Source organism: Salmo trutta, chromosome 21, assembly GCF_901001165.1.
Source record: "Salmo trutta chromosome 21, fSalTru1.1, whole genome shotgun sequence".
In the NCBI taxonomy this organism is placed as follows: Eukaryota; Metazoa; Chordata; class Actinopteri; order Salmoniformes; family Salmonidae; genus Salmo; species Salmo trutta.
Genome location: NC_042977.1, coordinates 47,888,110 through 47,907,625, shown reverse-complemented (window position 1 = coordinate 47,907,625; position 19,516 = coordinate 47,888,110). Strand labels below are relative to the sequence as shown.

Below are 19,516 nucleotides of genomic sequence, written 5' to 3'. Positions count from 1 at the left end.
TCTTGGCCAGGTCGCAGTTGTAAATGAGAACTTGTTCTCAACTGGCCTACCTGGTTATTAAATAAAATAAAAATATATATATAAAAAAAATAAACACACTAATGTTAAAATGTACTAAACCATCATCAGGCAACATTACTACACTCTACATCAAACTTTATTTACAGTGCATTTATCACAACACGTGAATTAGTCGTGGTTCACGGACGCGGTGTAAAATATGGCAATTTACTAGACGACAGTAGAAGCAACGAGTGTAGCTGAACTATTGTAGGAAGTGTGATGAAGCCAGGAACGAGGAGGCTCCAGCATCACGTGACTGGAGGCAGGAACAGTAAACGGAGATTAAAAGTTGTGAACGCTTAGTGTTGCTAAGTGACTCATACTCAACACGAAGGAGCTATTCTCCTTCTGAAAGATGTGATTTTATTTAATTTTTTTCCATTTGTTTTTCGGATTGTATAAATAACTTTTTAAATATATATTTTTTTAATTGAGAATGCCACTGAAGTACACAAGTCAGGTGAGTTTGTTATGTTTCTGATAGCAAGAGTAGATGCTAGTGGCTAGCGCTCGACTCAAGCTAACGTTAGTTGGGATGCCAGCACGGCAGTGTACAGAGAAGACTCCCTGCTTTATCCATTAGTGGTAGCTAGGCGGCTATTATTTCGGGTGTAACGTTAGAGCTAGAAATAGAGAGTTCCCGGTTGATTGTACAGTAGGTGAGGTGGCTTAACATCAATAACAGCACATTTTACATTTGTAGCTAACGTTAAAAGTTGTAAAAACATTGTAACAAATGTTTACCAACTCTACACTGTAACTTAACAAGCTAGTAGCTAAGTTAGATATTTAACTCTATGTTACTAATACTTGATCAATTCTTTTCAATATCTCTTAATTTATTTACACACATAACAAACATGAGATATGACAGAAATAAGTTAAATAAACATTGCCAGAAAAGTAGCTAGTCAAACAAACAAACGACACAACATCTAGTGTTTTATAGAGCCAACCTGAGACTTAGGGATCGGTCAGGACCACCCACATGGGGGCTAACACCATCCTAGTGGCCTGTAGCATACTCTAGGTAGAGTGTCACCGGTGACAACGGACAGACGGGCACCAGAACCTCTGGGATGATACGGAAGAGCAGCAGTGGTACTGGAGGAGGAGGAGGAGGAGGAGGGAATAATACAAAACACCAACAGAACAAACAGCATCGCTCCAGCTTCACCACCCAGGGCCCGTCTCGCCTCTCCAACATGGGCCGGAGCTCCAGGACCACCAACCCTCTGGGGAGTATAGGGCTTGGCTCCAACAGTTTGGATCTGGGGTCCACCGTGGTAGGAGCGCCTGGGGTAGATCCGGACTATGTGATGCAGTTGGTGAATGACGTACGGAGGTTTTCCGATACGCTGCTCAGCCTTAAAGAAGCCTTCCATTCTGAAGGTGAGTCTGGGGTCACGTCCCGAATTGCCCCCTATTCAGTGCACTATCTTTGAGTAGAGATCATGGGGTGATACCAGGAAGGCCTAGTGGTTACTGTACTACTACCTGGTGTGTGGCAGGGTGGGTGGTTGGTTGTGAATTCATTTTTAGGGTAGATACAATAGGCTACATTATGCTAAGGTTTCTCAGAAGTAACATGTGTGTCTGTATCTCTCTCTGTGTGCGTGTGTGTGCATGTGTGTGTGTGTGTGTGTGTGTGTGTGTGTGTATCTCTCTTTCTCTCTGTGTGTGCGCATGCGTGCGTGCGTGTGTGTGTGTGTGTACACTGTCCTGTTAAAGCAATATAACAAAGGCGAGTGTTAGTCAGAGCCAGCCATGTAAAGTGTCAGCTCCAGGAGAGGGCTGACAACGTTGGTGCTGACACAGCCTTAATTTAGTGCTCCCCTCAGTGACTCCACAGCCTTAATTTAGTGCTCCCCTCAGTGACTCCACAGCCTTAATTTAGTGCTCCCCTCAGTGACTCCACAGCCTTAATTTAGCTCTCCCCTCAGTGACTCCAGAGCCGTAATTTAGTGCTCCCCTCAGTGACTCCACAGCCTTAATTTAGTGCTCCCCTCAGTGACTCCACAGCCTTAATTTAGCTCTCCCCTCAGTGACTCCACATCCTTAATTTAGTGCTCCCTTCAGTGACTCCACAGCTCCACAGCCTTAATTTAGCTCTCCCCTCTGTGACTCCACAGCCTTAATTTAGCTCCCCCCTCAGTGACTCCACAGCCTTAATTTAGTGCTCCCCTCAGTGACTCCACAGCCTTAATTTAGTGCTCCCCTCAGTAGCTCCACAGCCTTAATTTAGCTCTCCACTCAGTGACTCCACAGCCTTAATTTAGCTCTCCTCTCAGTGACTCCACAGCCTTAATTTAGCGCTCCCCTCAGTGACTCCACAGCTCCACAGCCTTAATTTAGCACTCCCCTCAGTGACTCCACAGCCTTAATTTAGTGCTCCCCTCAGTGACTCCACAGCCTTAATTTAGCGCTCCCCTCAGTGACTCCACATCCTTAATTTAGTGCTCCCCTCAGTGACTCCACAGCCTTAATTTAGCGCTCCCCTCAGTGACTCCACATCCTTAATTTAGTGCTCCCCTCAGTGACTCCACAGCCTTAATTTAGCTCTCCCCTCTGTGACTCCACAGCTACACAGCGTTAGCTTAGCTTTCCCCTCTGCTCTCCCTGTCCGGTCCACTAGGTCAGTGACTCCACAGGTCCAGGTCTGGATTACTGTTATGCCCATTCAGGGTTGTGTTCAGTAGGCACTAAACAGGAGAAAACATTTCACATTTTGAAGCTAAAGAGGGAGTACTCCAGAACCCCCCCAAAAAGTGTTGTGTTTTCCTCCAGACTGAACATGACCCAGGTATGTAGAGGACTAGGTTGTTGCCATGTCGGTTCAGGGGTCATGTTCAATTCAAATCAAATGTTATTTGTCACATACGCCGAATACAACAGGTGTAGCCCTTACAGTGAAATGCTTACTTACAGGTCCTTAACCAACAATGCTTTAAGAAGTTTTAAGAAAAAAAAAGTGTTAAGTTAGTTAAAAATAGAAAATAACGTATCTAATGATTGCTGCAGTAAAATAACAGGCGAGGCTATATACAGGGGTACTGGTACAGAGTCAATGTGGAGGCTATATACAGGGTGTTACGGTACAGAGTCAATGTGGAGGCTATATACAGGGGGTACTGGTACAGAGTCACTGTGGAGGCTATATACAGGGTGTTACGGTACAGAGTCAATGTGGAGGCTATATACAGGGGGTGCCGGTACAGAGTCAATGTGGAGGCTATACACAGGGGTACTGGTACAGAGTCAATGTGGAGGCTATATACAGGGGTACCGGTACAGAGTCAATGTGGAGGCTATATACAAGGGGTGCCGGTACAGAGTCAATGTGGAGGCTATATACAGGGGTACTGGTACAGAGTCAATGTGGAGGCTATATACAGGGGTACCGGTACAGAGTCAATGTGGAGGCTATATACAGGGTGTTACGGTACAGAGTCAATGTGGAGGCTATATACAGGGGGTACTGGTATAGAGTCAATGTGGAGGTTATATACAGGGTGTTACGGTACAGAGTCAATGTGGAAGCTATATACAGGGTGTTACGGTACAGAGTCAATGTGGAGGCTATATACAGGGTGTTACGGTACAGAGCCAATGTGGAAGCTATATACAGGGTGTTACGGTACAGAGTCAATGTGGAGGCTATATACAGGGGGGTACCGGTACAGAGTCAATGTGGAGGCTATATACAGGGGGGTACCGGTACAGAGTCAATGTGGAGGCTATATACAGGGTGTTACGGTACAGAGTCAATGTGGAGGCTATATACAGGGGGTACTGGTATAGAGTCAATGTGGAGGTTATATACAGGGTGTTACAGTACAGAGTCAATGTGGAAGCTATATACAGGGTGTTACGGTACAGAGTCAATGTGGAGGCTATATACAGGGTGTTACGGTACAGAGCCAATGTGGAGGCTATATACAGGAGGGTACCGGTACAGAGTCAATGTGGAGACTATATACAGGGTGTTACGGTACAGAGTCAATGTGGAGACTATATACAGGGTGTTACGGTACAGAGTCAATGTGGAGGCTATATACAGGGGGTACCGGTACAGAGTCAATGTGGAGGCTATATACAGGGGGTACCGGTACAGAGTCAATGTGGAGGCTATATACAGGATTGTACCAGTACAGAGTCAATGTGGAGGCTATATACAGGAGGGTACCAGTACAGAGTCAATGTGTGGGGGCACAGGTTAGTCAAGGTAATTGAGGTAATATGTACATGTAGGTAGAGTTAAAGTGACTATGCATAGATAATAAACAGAGAGTAGCAGCAGTGTAGAAGAGGTGTCTGGGTAGCCATTTGATTAGCTGTTCAGGAGTCTTATGGCTTGGGGGTAGAAGCTGTTAAGAAGCCTTTTGGACCTATACTTGGAGCTCCGATACCGCTTGCCGTACGATAGCAGAGAGAACAGTCTATGACTTGGGTGACTGGAATCTTTAACGAATTTTTGGGCTTTCCTCTGACACCGCCTGGTATATAGGGTCCTGTATGACAGGAAGCTTGGTCCCAGTGATGTACTACCCTGTAGGATAAACAGCCATATCTACTGGATCTAATACCACAGTGTGACATCACAGCAGCAAGATATGTGACCTGTTGCCACAAGAAAAGGCATATGCTGACTCTTGTGTTATTCTGTTCATACTGTGACATGTCAGTGTCACTGGAGTATGGTGTGAAACCTGCACAAAGCTCTCTCTATAAGACAGGCTTTAACAGGCTCGTGACAGTCTTAAAAAAAAAAAAAAAATTTTTGTTGGATAGAGAGGTTAAAGTTTGAGAAGAAAATACTGAAAGAGCAGTAGGCCGGATTCATGTTGGCCCATTCTGGCAACAGTACAGAGTAGAGTTCGACACATGAGTTAAAATTAATTCCTGTTCTTTCCTCTCAAACTCTTACCCAGTTTTATAACCCGGCAACTTTCTTTTCCTGTCCTGATAAAAATCACTCCGGTCCTGTCCTGTATTCATTTTAACAAGTATAAATCAGAATCCAGAGCCCACTTTAGTCTTTTGGGGGCCCTAAGCGAGATTTGGTCAGGGGCCCTCTATCTGCCAGTGGCCCTAAGCGACCGCTTATGTCCTTTTGGGTTCCTGAGTGGTGCAGTGGTGTAAGGCACTGCATCTCAGTGCAAGAGGCATCACTACAGTCCCTGGTTTGAATCCAGGCTGTATCACATCCGGCCGTGATTGGGAGTCTACAGTACCTGCCCAGCTGTTAGCTGTTAGCTAGCTACAGTACTTTTCATTGCCTGCCCAGCTGTTAGCTAGCTACAGTACGTTTCATTGCCTGCCCTGCTGTTAGCTGTTTGCTAGCTACAGTACTTTTTGTTGCCTCCCCAGGTGTTAGCTGTTAGCTAGCTACAGTACTTTTCGTTGCCTGCCCAGCTGTTAGCTGTTAGCTAGCTACAGTACTTTTCGTTTCCTGCCCAGCTGTTAGCTGTTAGCTAGCTACAGTACTTTTCATTGCCTGCCCAGCTGTTAGCTGTTAGCTAGCTACAGTACTTTTCATTTCCTGCCCAACTGATAGCTGTTAGCTAGCTACAGTACTTTTCATTTCCTGCCCAGCTCATAGCTGTTAGCTAGCTACAGTACTTTTCATTGCCTGCCCAACTGATAGCTGTTAGCTAGCTACAGTACTTTATTGTTTATTGCTCTCGTTGGCTGGCCTTCACTTCATAATCGTCGCCAAACACATTGGCTCCAGGTCATCTACAAGACCCTGCTAGGTAAAGTCCCCCCTTATCTCCGCTCACTGGTCACCATAGCAGCACCCACCTGTAGCACGCGCTCCAGCAGGTATATCTCTCTGGTCACCCCTAAAGCCAACTCCTCCTTTGGTCGTCTCTCCTTCCAGTTCTCTGCTGCCAATGACTGGAACGAACTACAAAAATCTCTGAAACTGGAAACACTTATCTCCCTCACTAGCTTTAAGCACCAGCTGTCAGAGCAGCTCACAGATCACTGCACCTGTACATAGCCCATCTATAATTTAGCCCAAACTACTACCTCTTCCCCTACTGTATTTATTGATTTTATTTATTTTGCTCCTTTGCACCATATTATTTAGATTTGAACTTTGAACTTTCTTCAAACTACAAATCTACCATTCCAGTGTTTTTCTTGCTATACTTTATTTACTTTGCCACCATGGCATTTTTTTTGCCTTTACCTCCCTTATCTCACATCATTTGCTCACATTGTATATAGTCTTATTTTTTTTTGTACTGTATTTTTGACTGTATGTTGTTTACTCCATGTGTAACTCTGTGTTGTTGTATGTTGTCGAACTGCTTTGCTTTATCTTGGCCAGGTCGCAATTGTAAATGAGAACTTGTTCTCAACTTGCCTACCTGGTTAAATAAAGGTGAAATAAATAAATAAATTGTCTGCCCAGCTGTTAGCTAGCTACAGTACTTTTCATTGCCTTTCCAGCTGTTAGCTAGCTACAGTACTTTTCATTTCTTGCCCAGCTGATAGCTGTTAGCTAGCTACAGTACTTTTCATTGCCTGCCCAGCTGTTAGTTAGCTACAGTACTTTTCATTGCCTGCCCAGCTGTTAGCTAGCTACAGTACTTTTCATTGCCTGCCCAGCTGTTAGTTAGCTACAGTACTTTACATTGCCTGCCCAGCTGTTAGTTAGCTACAGTACTTTACATTGCCTGCCCAGCTGTTAGCTAGCTACAGTACTTTTCATTGCCTGCCCAGCTGTTAGTTAGCTACAGTACTTTACATTGCCTGCCCAGCTGTTAGCTAGCTATATTACTTTTTATTGCCTGCCCAGCTGATAAAGGCCTATTATAATCATTTTAATAGTGATTGAAGACAGAAGAACGCGTGTTACTGTTGGGAGAAGGCGGGGTGAACATAAAAACATAAAAAAACAATATGTCCATCTAAATCTGTTTATTTACACAAGAAGAAAAGAAAAATAACACATTCCTGTACTGCCAGTTCCTGTGGACTGTTGATCCTGTCACTTCCTGTCCTGAACTTCACTCCCGTTCCTGCAGGAATCCTGTTCCTGACAGCCTCTAGTACAGAGTGCATATGCTCCAGAGGCAGCGGCTTAGACCCCTAGAACCAGGCCAGGCCACAGGGATCCCCTCACAGTCTTAGCCCAGCTCTTGGACATATCCTACATATTTTGTGATGCATTGCATACAGTGGTTTTCTATTTGAACTATTAGAAAACCTCACTTCACAACAGGGTCAGAAGTATGGTTGGGTGGTGTCCAGATTGTCATACAGTCATATAATACCAATCCCGGGGTATACGGTATTACCAGAAGTGCACACAAGGGGCGCTATTTTTGACGCACAAAATAATTTAGGCAACAGGGATCTTGATCCAGGAAGGGGGTTGAATATCTCTGCTGTAACCATGAAGCTTGATCTTGACATCTAGCCACTTAGCTAGCAAGTTAGCAAACCAAATGCAAAGCTGGACCCCTGAGCTGGATATCATTTATTTGGCGCATCTTAGATTTCTTATAGTTATACTTCCCACGGGGGACCAGTACGGGAAAAAAATGTATGAAATGTATGCATTCACTACTGTAAGTCGCTCTGGATAAGAGTGTCTGCTAAATGACTAAAATTTTTACATATTTTTTTCACAGTTTTGAAAATCATACCGTCTCTATTTTGAAATACCTCGGTATATGGTATAAAGAGGACATCGCCCAAGCCTAGTCAGAAGCCACAGACAATATCCCTCTGTCAATTACAAAACCACACTAGTTTATTTGCACAAATAGATAGACAGTTTGTAACAGTACAACAAATAGAAAGACAGTTTGTAACAGTACAACAAATAGAAAGACAGTTTGTACACAGTAAAATAAAACATCAACAGTATGTACGGGAATAGAACATCTAAACAGGAAGTCAAGCTACCTGCGATGGACAGTAGGTGCCTCTTAGATTCTTTTTTTTTTATACCGACGGGGATAGTGGTCATGCCTGCATCTGCTCCCCCTCCCTGGCACTTGAGGGCGCCAAGCTGCCCATCATTATGCACACCTGTCACCATCGTTATGCGCACCAGTGTGTCTTTGGGCTCACCTGGACTCCATTACTTTGTTGATTGCCCCTCCTATATCTGTCTGTTCCTCGGTTTGATCCCTCGTGTCAGCACTATTGTTGTTATGTTTCCCCTGTCCAGATGCTGTCCTTGTTTGTTTGATGTCGGTTATTTATTAAATGTTCACTCCCTGTACTTGCTTCTCGTCTCCCAGTGTCTGTCCTTACAGATAGCTTGGCAAAATCAGGTGGGGGAGAGTTCCAGATCATAGGGCCTCTATAGATCATTCAGAATTGAAAATTGGTTTGTTCTTGAATATGGGTGACGTAGCTGTTTCTTGTTTAGTAGTTATGGAATTCATTTGTGGCTGTAAAATAGTTTTTACAACAGGGTCAGAAGCCACAGCCTTTAACATCTGCCCCCAGTGTAGGGGCGTGAGGGAGAAGTAGGTGCGTGAGGGAGAAGTAGGTTCTCAATCCATGTCATTGTTTTATAAAAAAAAATGCTACTAATTTAGATGTTCTTTTGTGTGTAATTCCCCTTTAATTGCGCATCTAGCAAGAAAGGAATGTGTCGGTCTAGCAATGTTTCTGCTGTTAGGCCTACTACTGTAGAACCTGTCATGACAGAGTTTTCAAAGCAATTGGCACCCAATCGATACAAATATTCATGATATAGCCTACTGTAGTTCTGTCAGGCAAACCTAATTTGCAATTTACATTTATTTGAGAAGGTTATGGGGAAGGTCTTTCTGTCTACCCACAAGATGCCGGTTATCATTAACATCGCTACCTGGCTACGTACGGTAGACAAACGCGCTAACCAAACAGACAGACCGGAAATATTGCTGGAAGTTCATTGGAAGATATTGTGTTGCGTTTTACTTTTTAAGACAATAGTGGCCAACCAGGGATGGGATAATGTCTATTTGGCTTTGATTGGATAGTAGCCGGGAGACACCACACATTCTAGACACCACACGGTCCAGACTCCTGACACCACACGGTCCAGACTCCAGACACCACACGGTCCAGACTCCAGACGGTCCAGACTCCAGACACCACGCGGTCCAGACACCACACGGTCCAGACACCTGACACCACACGGTCCAGACTCCTGACACCACACGGTCCAGACTCCAGACACCACACGGTCCAGACTCCAGACACCACACGGTCCAGACTCCAGACGGTCCAGACTCCAGACACCACACGGTCCAGACTCCAGACACCACACGGTCCAGACACCAGACACCACACGGTCCAGACACCAGACACCAGACACCACACGGTCCAGCCACCACACGGTCCAGACTCCAGACACCACACGGTCCAGACTCCAGACACCACACGGTCCAGACACCAGACACCACACGGTCCAGACACCACACGGTCCAGACCCCAGACACCACACGGTCCAGACTCCAGACACCACACGGTCCAGACCCCAGACACCACACGGTCCAGACACTAGACACCACACGGTCCAGACACTAGACACCACACGGTCCAGACACCACACGGTCCAGACACTAGACACCACACGGTCCAGACACCACACGGTCCAGACACCAGACACCACACGGTCCAGACACCAGACACCACACGGTCCAGACACCAGACACCACACGGTCCAGACACCAGACACCACACGGTCCAGCCACCACACGGTCCAGACTCCAGACACCACACGGTCCAGACTCCAGACACCACACGGTCCAGACACCAGACACCACACGGTCCAGACTCCAGACACCACACGGTCCAGACACCAGACACCACACGGTCCAGACACCACACGGTCCAGACTCCAGACACCACACGGTCCAGACACCACACGGTCCAGACCCCAGACACCACACGGTCCAGACTCCAGACACCACACGGTCCAGACCCCAGACACCACACGGTCCAGACACTAGACACCACACGGTCCAGACACTAGACACCACACGGTCCAGACACCACACGGTCCAGACACTAGACACCACACGGTCCAGACACCACACGGTCCAGACACCAGACACCACACGGTCCAGACACCACACGGTCCAGACACCACGCGGTCCAGACACCAGACACCACACGGTCCAGACTCCAGACACCACACGGCCCAGACTCCAGACACCACACGGTCCAGACTCCAGACACCACACGGCCCAGACTCCAGACACCACACGGCCCAGACTCCAGACACCACACGGCCCAGACTCCAGACACCACACGGCCCAGACTCCAGACACCACACGGCCCAGACTCCAGACACCACACGGCCCAGACTCCAGACACCACACGGTTCAGACTCCAGACACCACACGGTCCAGACAACACACGGCCCAGACTCCAGACACCACACGGTCCAGACACCACACGGTCCAGACACCAGACACCACACGGTCCAGACACCACACGGCCCAGTGAACCATGATGAGGCAGCAGGCCCAGTGAACCATGATGAGGCAGCAGGCCCAGTGAACCATGATGAGGCAGCAGGCCCAGTGAACCATGATGAGGTAGCAGGCCCAGTAAACCATAGGCAGGAGGTCAGAGACCTGACCGTGTGGTGCCAGGACAATAACCTCTCCCTCAACGTGATCAAGACAAAGGAGATGATTGTGGACTACAGGGAAAGGGGGACCAGGCACGCCCCCATTCTCATCGATGGGGCTGTAGTGGAGCAGGTTGAGAGCTTCAAATTCCTTGGTGTCCACATCAACAACAAACTAGAATGGTCCAAGCACACCAAGACAGTCGTAAAGAGGGCACGATAAAACCTATTCCCCCTCAGGAGGCTGAAGATATTTGGCATGGGTCCTCAAATCCTCAAAAGGTTTTACAGCTGCACCATTGAGAGCATCCTGACGTGTTGCATCACCGCCTGGTATGTCAACTGCTCGGCCTCCGACCGCAAGGCACTACAGAGGGTAGTGCGTACGGCCCAGTACATCACTGGGGCTAAGCTGCCTGCCATCCAGGACCTCTATACCATGCGGGGTCACAGGAAGGCCCTAAAAATAGTCAAAGACTCCAGCCACCCTAGTCATAGACTGTTCTCTTTGCTACCGCACGGCAACCGGTACCGGAGAGCAAAGTCTCGGTCCAAGAGGCTTCTAAACATCTTCTACCCCCAAGCCATAAGACTCCTGAACATCCAATCAAATGGCTACCCAGACTACATTGCTGTTACTCTCTGTTTATTATCTATGCATAGTCACTTTAATAACTCTACCTACTTGTACATATTACCTTCACTAACTGGTGCCCCTGCACATTGACTCTGTACCGGTACCCCCTGTATATAGCCTCCACATTGACTCTGTATCGTAACACCCTGTATATAGCCTCCACATTGACTCTGTACCGAAACACCCTGTATATAGCCTCCACATTGACTCTGTATCGTAACACCCTGTATATAGCCTCCACATTGACTCTGTACCGTAACACCCTGTATATAGCCTCCACATTGACTCTGTACCGTAACACCCTGTATATAGCCTCCACATTGACTCTGTACCGGTACCCCCTGTATATAGCCTCCACATTGACTCTGTACCGGTACCCCCTGTGTATATCCTCCACATTGACTCTATACCTGTACCCCCTGTGTATAGCCTCCACATTGACTCTGTACCGGTACCCCCTGTATATAGCCTCCACATTGACTCTGTACCGGTACCCCCTGTGTATAGCCTCCACATTGACTCTGTACCAGTACCCCCTGCATATAGCCTCCACATTGACTCTGTACCAGTACCCCCTGTATATAGCCTCCACATTGACTCTGTACCAGTACCCCCTGTATATAGTCTCCACATTAGCTCTGTACCGGTACCCCCTGCATATAGCCTCGCTATTGTTATATTACTGCTGCTCTTTAATTATTTGTTATTTTTAATATCTTACTTTTTTGTGTATTTTCTTAGAACTGCATTGTTGGTTAAGGGCCTGTAAGTAAGCATTTCACTGTATTCGGCGGCATTGTGACAAATAAAATGTAATTTTAGATGTGATTTAGGCCCAGTAAGCATCTTCTCTCTGGGTAGTAGTCTAGACTGTAAACCACCAGCAGCAGCCTGCTTAGGCTGCGTGATGCTAAATTGTCACTACTACAGAATAGCGATACATTTTCTATTTCTAGGATTGACACTGCTGGCGCATGCATAGTCGCACACACACGCGCAGACACACAGACACACAGACAGACACACACACACACACACACACACACACACACACACACACACACACACACACACACACACACACACACACACACACACACACAAACCCAGACACACACACACACACACACACACACACACACACAAACCCAGACACTGACCCGCAGGAGCGTTGTGCAAAGCAAAACTCATTCTCTCATAGTGGAACAGAAGTCCAACGGCCAGACAGACACTGACCTCTGACCTGAACGCTGAAAGATGGTATTTTTTCCTTCCCCTTCAACAGCACACTCTCCCTGTTAGGCTAAAGGCTCACAAAGGACTAGAGAGCAAATATGCTCCAGACGTTGGAATTGTTTCACCAACGGCTGATACAGTATGTATGGAGCGAACGGGCTTCAGACCACAAACACCACGATGTTTGCCTTAGCCTTAGACTAAAGCCCTGAAGTGCAACTGTAAAAAGAATTGTTGCGAGAAACTCTCTCTCTCTCTCTCTCTCTCTCTCTCTCTTGCTCTCTCTCTCTCTCTCTGTCTCTCTCTCTCTCTCTCTCTCTCTCTCTCTCTCTCTTGCTCTCTCTCTCTCTCTCTCTCTCTCTCTCTCTTGCTCTCTCTTGCTCTCTCTCTCTCTCTCTCTCTCTCTCTTGCCTCTCTCTCTCTCTCTCTTTCTTTCTCTCTCTCTCTCTCTCGCTCTCTCTCTCGCTCTCTCTCGCTCTCTCTCGCTCTCTCTCTCTCTCTCTCTCTCTCTCTCTCTCTCTCTCTCAATTCAATTCAATTCAATTCGCAACAATGTACATATTGCCAAAGCTTACTTTGGATATTTACAATATAAAAATAAATAAAAATGAGAATCAAAAATTGTCAACGGGACAACAGTAACAACAATAACCAACGGTCAATATAACCATACATTCAACAATAACAATAATCATACAGTTGAGGACATGTGCAGGTTTATTGGTCTGTCAGACACTGTCCCCAACTTATGGCAGGCAGCAATGTAGTGCGCTGCCAACCCACAGCTCTCTGCGTCCTCCCCCAACAGGATGGGTAGCCTATCCTCATCAGAGAGGTCTTTAAACCCTTGAATAAGGGTTTCAAATTTGGGGAAATGACACTCTCTAATTGTTTTATATTTTTGACATTTTGTCAGGAAATGCAGCTCCGTCTCAGGTTCTGCTGTTGTGCAGTGGTTGCACAGCCTTTCCTCTACAGGGAGCCAGGTTTTCCTGTGTCTACCCTTCTCAATGGCAAGGCTGTGCTCACTGAGCCTGTACTTTGTCAAGGTTTTTCTAAGGTTTTGATCAGTAACCATGGTCAAATATTTAGCCATAGTGTACTGTCGATTTAGGGCCAGATAGCACTGCATTTTGCTTTGTGTTTGTGCTTGTGTTTCCCAATAAGCAATGTAGTTTTGTTTTGACTGTGTTGTAATTTGGTTTATTCTGATTGATTGGATGTTCTGGTCCTGAGGCTTCAGTGTGTTAGTAGAACAGGTTTGTGAACTCAGCCCCAGGACCAGCTGGACCAGCTCTCTCTCTCTCTCTCTCTCTCTCTCTCTCTCTCTCTCTTGCTCTCTCTCTCTCTCTCTCTCGCTCTCTCTCTCTCTCTCTCTCTCTCTCTCTCTCTCTCTCTCTCTCTCTCTCTCTCTCTCTCTCTCTCTCTCTCTCTCTCTCTCTCTCTCTCTCTCTCTCTCTCTCTCTTGCTCTCTCTCTCTCTCTCTCTCTTGCTCTCTCTCTCTCTCTCTTGCTCTCTCTCTCTCTCTCTCTTTTGCTCTCCTTTTCTACCTGAAATTAGGAAGCAGATAAAGGCAACATAGCATAAGAATCCCTGAAGGAACTAGGTGTCCCAAATAACCCCCCTATTCCCTTTACAGTACACTGCTTTTGACCAGGGTCCATGGGGCTCTGGAAGTATGGAAGGGAATAGGGTTCCATTTGGGACACAGGCTTTTAGAATTCGATTGGAGAAATGCCTTTTCTGCAACTCAATGACTCACTGAGCTAAAGTATTATTGTGTGTGTGTGTGTGTGTGTGTGTGTGTGTGTCACCACTCAACAGGCTTGACTGTGCGTGGAGGCTGGAGATGGACTAGTGTAGAGAGAATAGGCAGGTCAAGACAGGCCAGTTGATTGTATGTTGTTGTAAGCCGGGGGGGAGGGGGAAGAGCCTGAGGCTTCTTCTACTCAACAGCCCTGGCCTGCCCTGGCCTGCCCTGGCCTGCCCTGGCCTGCCCTGGCCTGCCCTGGCCTGCCCTGGCCTGCCCTGGCCTGCCCTGGCCTGCCCTGGCCTGCCGCAGTATCACAGGCTTTATCACACACACAAAGGGCTCAACAAGACCACAGGCATATGGAAGAAGATTTAGACTACACTATGGGTTTGTCTAATGCTGGATCTGAGATGTGAAATTCCATGGTAATTAGGGCCCTATAAAAATCTGTTACATTTTTTTCTTAAAATTCCAGTTTCTCTGTTTTGTTTTTCCAGGTTTCTGTTTTTCCCAGTTTTTTTTTCTTCAGGTTTTCAAGATCACACTTTTTTAATAGAAAAACAACAAAATTGAGGGAGAGATGGAGCGTGAGAGACAGACAGGCCGATAGGAAGAGACAGGGAGAAACGGAGAGAGAGACAGGGAGGGAGAGAGAGACAGGGAGGGAGAGAGACAGGGAGGGAGAGAGACAGGGAGGGAGAGAGACAGGGAGAGAGAGAGAGAGACAGGGAGGGAGAGAGAGAGACAGGGAGGGAGAGAGAGAGACAGGGAGGGAGAGAGAGAGACCGAGGGAGAGAGGGAGAGAGGAAGAGATGTGAAAGAGAGGGAGAGACAGGGAGAGAGAGAGACAGGGAGAGAGAGAGACCGAGGGAGAGAGGAAGAGATGTGAAAGAGAGGGAGAGACAGGGAGAGAGAGAGACAGGCAGCAGACTTGGAGAGTGAGAGAGAGACAGGGACAAAGAGAGACAGGGAGAGAGAGAGAGACCGAGGGAGAGAGGAAGACATGTGAAAGAGAGGGAGAGACAGGGAGAGAGAGAGACAGGCAGCAGACTTGGAGAGTGAGAGAGAGGAAGAGACTCAGAGAGAGAGAGAGAGGTCATGATCAGATGAGCTCCTGCATTTTTCAGTATGTTCTTAAAAAAATATAGATTAAGACTTAGATAAACTTGGATTTTTTGTCAGGGACATATACAGGATACTACCCTCTACAACACAACCTTCACTATGTCACCAGGACATATACAGGATACTACCCTCTACAACATAACCTTCACTATGTCACCAGGACATATACAGGATACTACCCTCTACAACACTATGTCACCAGGACATATAAAGGATACTACCCTCTACAACACTATGTCACCAGGACATATACAGGATACTACCCTCTACAACATAACCTTCACTATGTCACCAGGACATATACAGGATACTACCCTCCACAACACTATGTCACCAGGACATATACAGGATACTACCCTCTACAACACTATGTCACCAGGACATATACAGGATACTACCCTCTACAACACTATGTCACCAGGACATATACAGGATATTACCCTCTACAACATAACCTTCACTCCAAATCAAAACTCAAAACCTACAACCTAATTTTGGACGGAATTATGAAATCACCTGAGGTTGCTGTTCAGAGGTAATTAAATACAGCACCCTGTGTATGTAAAGAATGATAAGACAAGAAAAGATCACAAAATGAACCTCCTTATTTAAAACCAGAGACACTTTTTGCTGACTATTATAAAAATGTGAACATCAGCAACCTCATCTTCCACACAAACCATCCCCTGGTACAGTGCTATATTAGCACACTACCCCTCTGTTAACCTCTCTGGGGTATGTGGGACGCTAGCCAACAGCCAGTGAAATAGCAGGGCCCCAAAATTTTACATTCGCGTGTAATGTTCAGAAATGTTTTGCCTCCCAAAACTTCAGGTGAATGAGCACATCAATTTACAGAAATACTCAGCATAAACGTTGATAAAATATATAACTGTTATTGAAATAATTATAGATTCACTTCTCCTTAATGCAACCGCTGTGTCAGATTTCAAAAAAGCTTTACGGCGAAAGCAAACTAGACCCAGCGCACCCTAGACCCAGCGCAGACCTAGATAGACCAAGCGCACCCTAGATAGACCCAGCGCACCCTAGATAGACCCAGCGCACCCTAGATAGACCCAGCGCACCCTAGACCCAGCGCACCCTAGACCCAGCGCACCCTAGACCCAGCGCACCTTAGACCCAGCGCACCTTAGACCCAGCGCACCTTAGACCCAGCGCACCTTAGACCCAGCGCACCCTAGACCCAGCGCACCCTAGACCCAGCGCACCCTAGACCCAGCGCACCTTAGACCCAGCGCACCTTAGACCCAGCGCACCTTAGACCCAGCGCACCTTAGACCCAGCGCACCTTAGACCCAGCGCACCCTAGACCCAGCGCACCCTAGACCCAGCGCACCCTAGATAGACCCAGCGCACCCTAGACCCAGCGCAACCTAGACCCAGCGCACCCTAGATAGACCCAGCGCACCCTAGACCCAGCGCACCCTAGACCCAGCAACACCCTAGACCCAGCGCACCCTAAATGTCCTACTGAAAAAGAAGGAACAGCTCGTCAGAAATCAGCTCAATATAATTGAAGAATCCATAGAATCTAACCACTTCTGGGAAAATTGGGAAACACTGAACAAACAACAACATGAAGAATTATCTATCCAAAATGGAGATGTGTGGATAAACCACCTCCAATCTTTTTGTCCCTATAACAAGAATCAAACAGCAAAAACATATACATGATCAAATACAAATCTTACAATCAACTATAGAAGACTACCAGAACCCACTGGATTCTCCAATTACATTGAATGAATTACAGGACAAAATACAAACCCTTCAACCCAAAAAGGACCGAGGTGTTGATTGTATCCTTAATGAAATGATAAAATATACAGACAACAAATTCCAATTGGCTATAATTAAACTCTTTAACATCATCCTCAGCTCTGGCATCTTCCCCAATATTTGGAACCAAGGATTGATCACCCCAATCCACAAAGGTAGAGACAAATTTGACCCCAATAACTACAGTGGGATATGCGTCAACAGCAACCTTGGGAAAATCCTCTGCATTATCATTAACAGCAGACTCGTACATTTCCTCAGTGAAAACAATGTACTGAGCCAATGTCAAATTGGCTTTTTACCAAATTATCGTACGACAGACCACATTTTCACCCTGCACACCCTAATTGACAAACAAACCAAAACAAAGGCATAGTCTTCTCATGCTTTGTTGATTTCAAAAAAGCTTTCGACTCAATTTGGCATGAGGGTCTGCTATACAAATTGATGGAAAGTGGTGTTGGGGGAAAAACATACGACATTATAAAATCCATGTACACAAACAACAGGTGTGCGGTTAAAACAGGCAAAAAACACACACATTTCTTCCCACAGGGCTGTGGGGTGAGACAGGCTCTGTTCACAAACACACCCCACAGAGCCCCAGGACAGCAACACAATTAGACCCAACCAAATCATGAGAAAACAAAAAGATAATTACTTGACACATTGGAAAGAATTAACAAAAAAACAGAGCAAACTAGAATGCTATTTGACCCTAAACAGAGAGTACACAGTGGCAGAATACTTGACCACCGTGACTGACCCAAACTTAAGGAAAGCATTGACTATGTACAGACTCAGTGAGCATAGCCTTGCTATTGAGAAAGGCCGCCGTAGGCAGACCTGGCTCTCAAGAGAAGACAGCCTATGTGCAACACTGCCCACAAAATGAGGTGGAAACTGAGCTGCACTTCCTAACCTCCTGCCAAATGTAGGACCATATTAGAGGCACATATTTCCCTCAGATTACACAGATCCACAAAGAATTAGAAAACAAACCCAATTTTGATAAACTTCCATATCTACTGGGTGAAATACCACAGTGTGCCATCACAGCAGCAAGATGTGGACCTGTTGCCACAAGAAAAGATCAACCAGTGAAGAACAAACACCATTGTAAATACAACACATATTTGTGATCATTTATTTTCACTTTTGTACTTTAACCACATCGTTACAACACTGTATATAGACATAATATGACATTTGTAATGTCTTTATTCTTTTGGAACTTCTGTGAGTGTAATGTTTGCTGTTTAATTTTTATTGTTTATTTAACTTTTGTTTATTATCTACTTCACTTGCTTTGGCAATGTTAACATATGTTTCCCATGCCAATAAAGCCCCTTGAATTGAATTGAGAGAGAGACAGGCAGATATGGAGAGACAGAGAGAGAGAGAAACAGGGAGGGAGAGAGACAGGGAGGGAGAGAGACAGGGAGAGAGAGATGGGCAGACAGGGAGAGACAGAGAATTACTGTTCATTTTTGTTTATTTCACTTGTTTATTATCTATTTCACTTGTTTTGGCAAAGTAAACATGTTTCCCATGGCAGTAAAGCCCTTCAATTGAAGTTGAATTGACAGGGAGAGAGGGGAAGAGACAGAGAGACAGGGATAGAGAGAGAGAGACAGGGATAGAGAGAGAGAGACAGGGATAGAGAGAGAGAGACAGGGATAGAGAGAGAGGGAGAGAGACACAGGGATAGAGGGAGAGAGAGAGACAGAGAGACAGGGAGAGAGACACAGGGATAGAGAGAGACACAGGGATAGAGGGAGAGACAGGGATAGAGGGAGAGAGAGAGGGACGGGATAAATCCTAAACAACATTCTAGGTCTACCTTTAGGCTTACTAGTTACTTCTGTGAAGCTGTATTATCCTCCCTCCTCATGAGGGACAGAAATTAGAAAATATCTTAAAGATATGTTGAATGACAAGACACTAGGCAATATTTATTAAACTTACAGAAGGAAAATCATTTCAGCAAAATGAAATCTAAATGTTATGATATTAGTCAACTAATAGTAGAGAATGTTTGACCAGAAATCAAGCCTTTTTGCTAATGTTAGGAAAACTCTATATGTAGCTTAATATAAAAAAATATATATACTTTTCATTTTACACCTAATGGGAGGGGTGCCCATGAACTTCAGATGTTGTTGGTTGATGGGTCCTTTTACATGGAACTGTAATACCCCTTAATGTGAAATGACACACCATGAAAGGCATAACTCAAGGTCATTTATAGTCTAGTTATGAGTTCATTATAACATTGCGAAAATCAATCATTTTTTTT

At 45.9% G+C, this 19,516-nt stretch overlaps 1 protein-coding gene across 1 annotated transcript in view; it reads left to right on the top strand.

The window, feature by feature from the left end:
- Window positions 1-338: 338 nt before the first annotated feature.
- The window catches only part of LOC115157594 (rho GTPase-activating protein 29-like), a 78,986-nt gene continuing 59,808 nt past the window's right edge, over window positions 339-19,516 (top strand). The window contains 1 exon segment of the mRNA XM_029705979.1: window positions 339-1,455. Within this exon segment, the coding sequence (XP_029561839.1) occupies window positions 1,143-1,455 (313 nt within the window). The 5' untranslated portion in view covers window positions 339-1,142.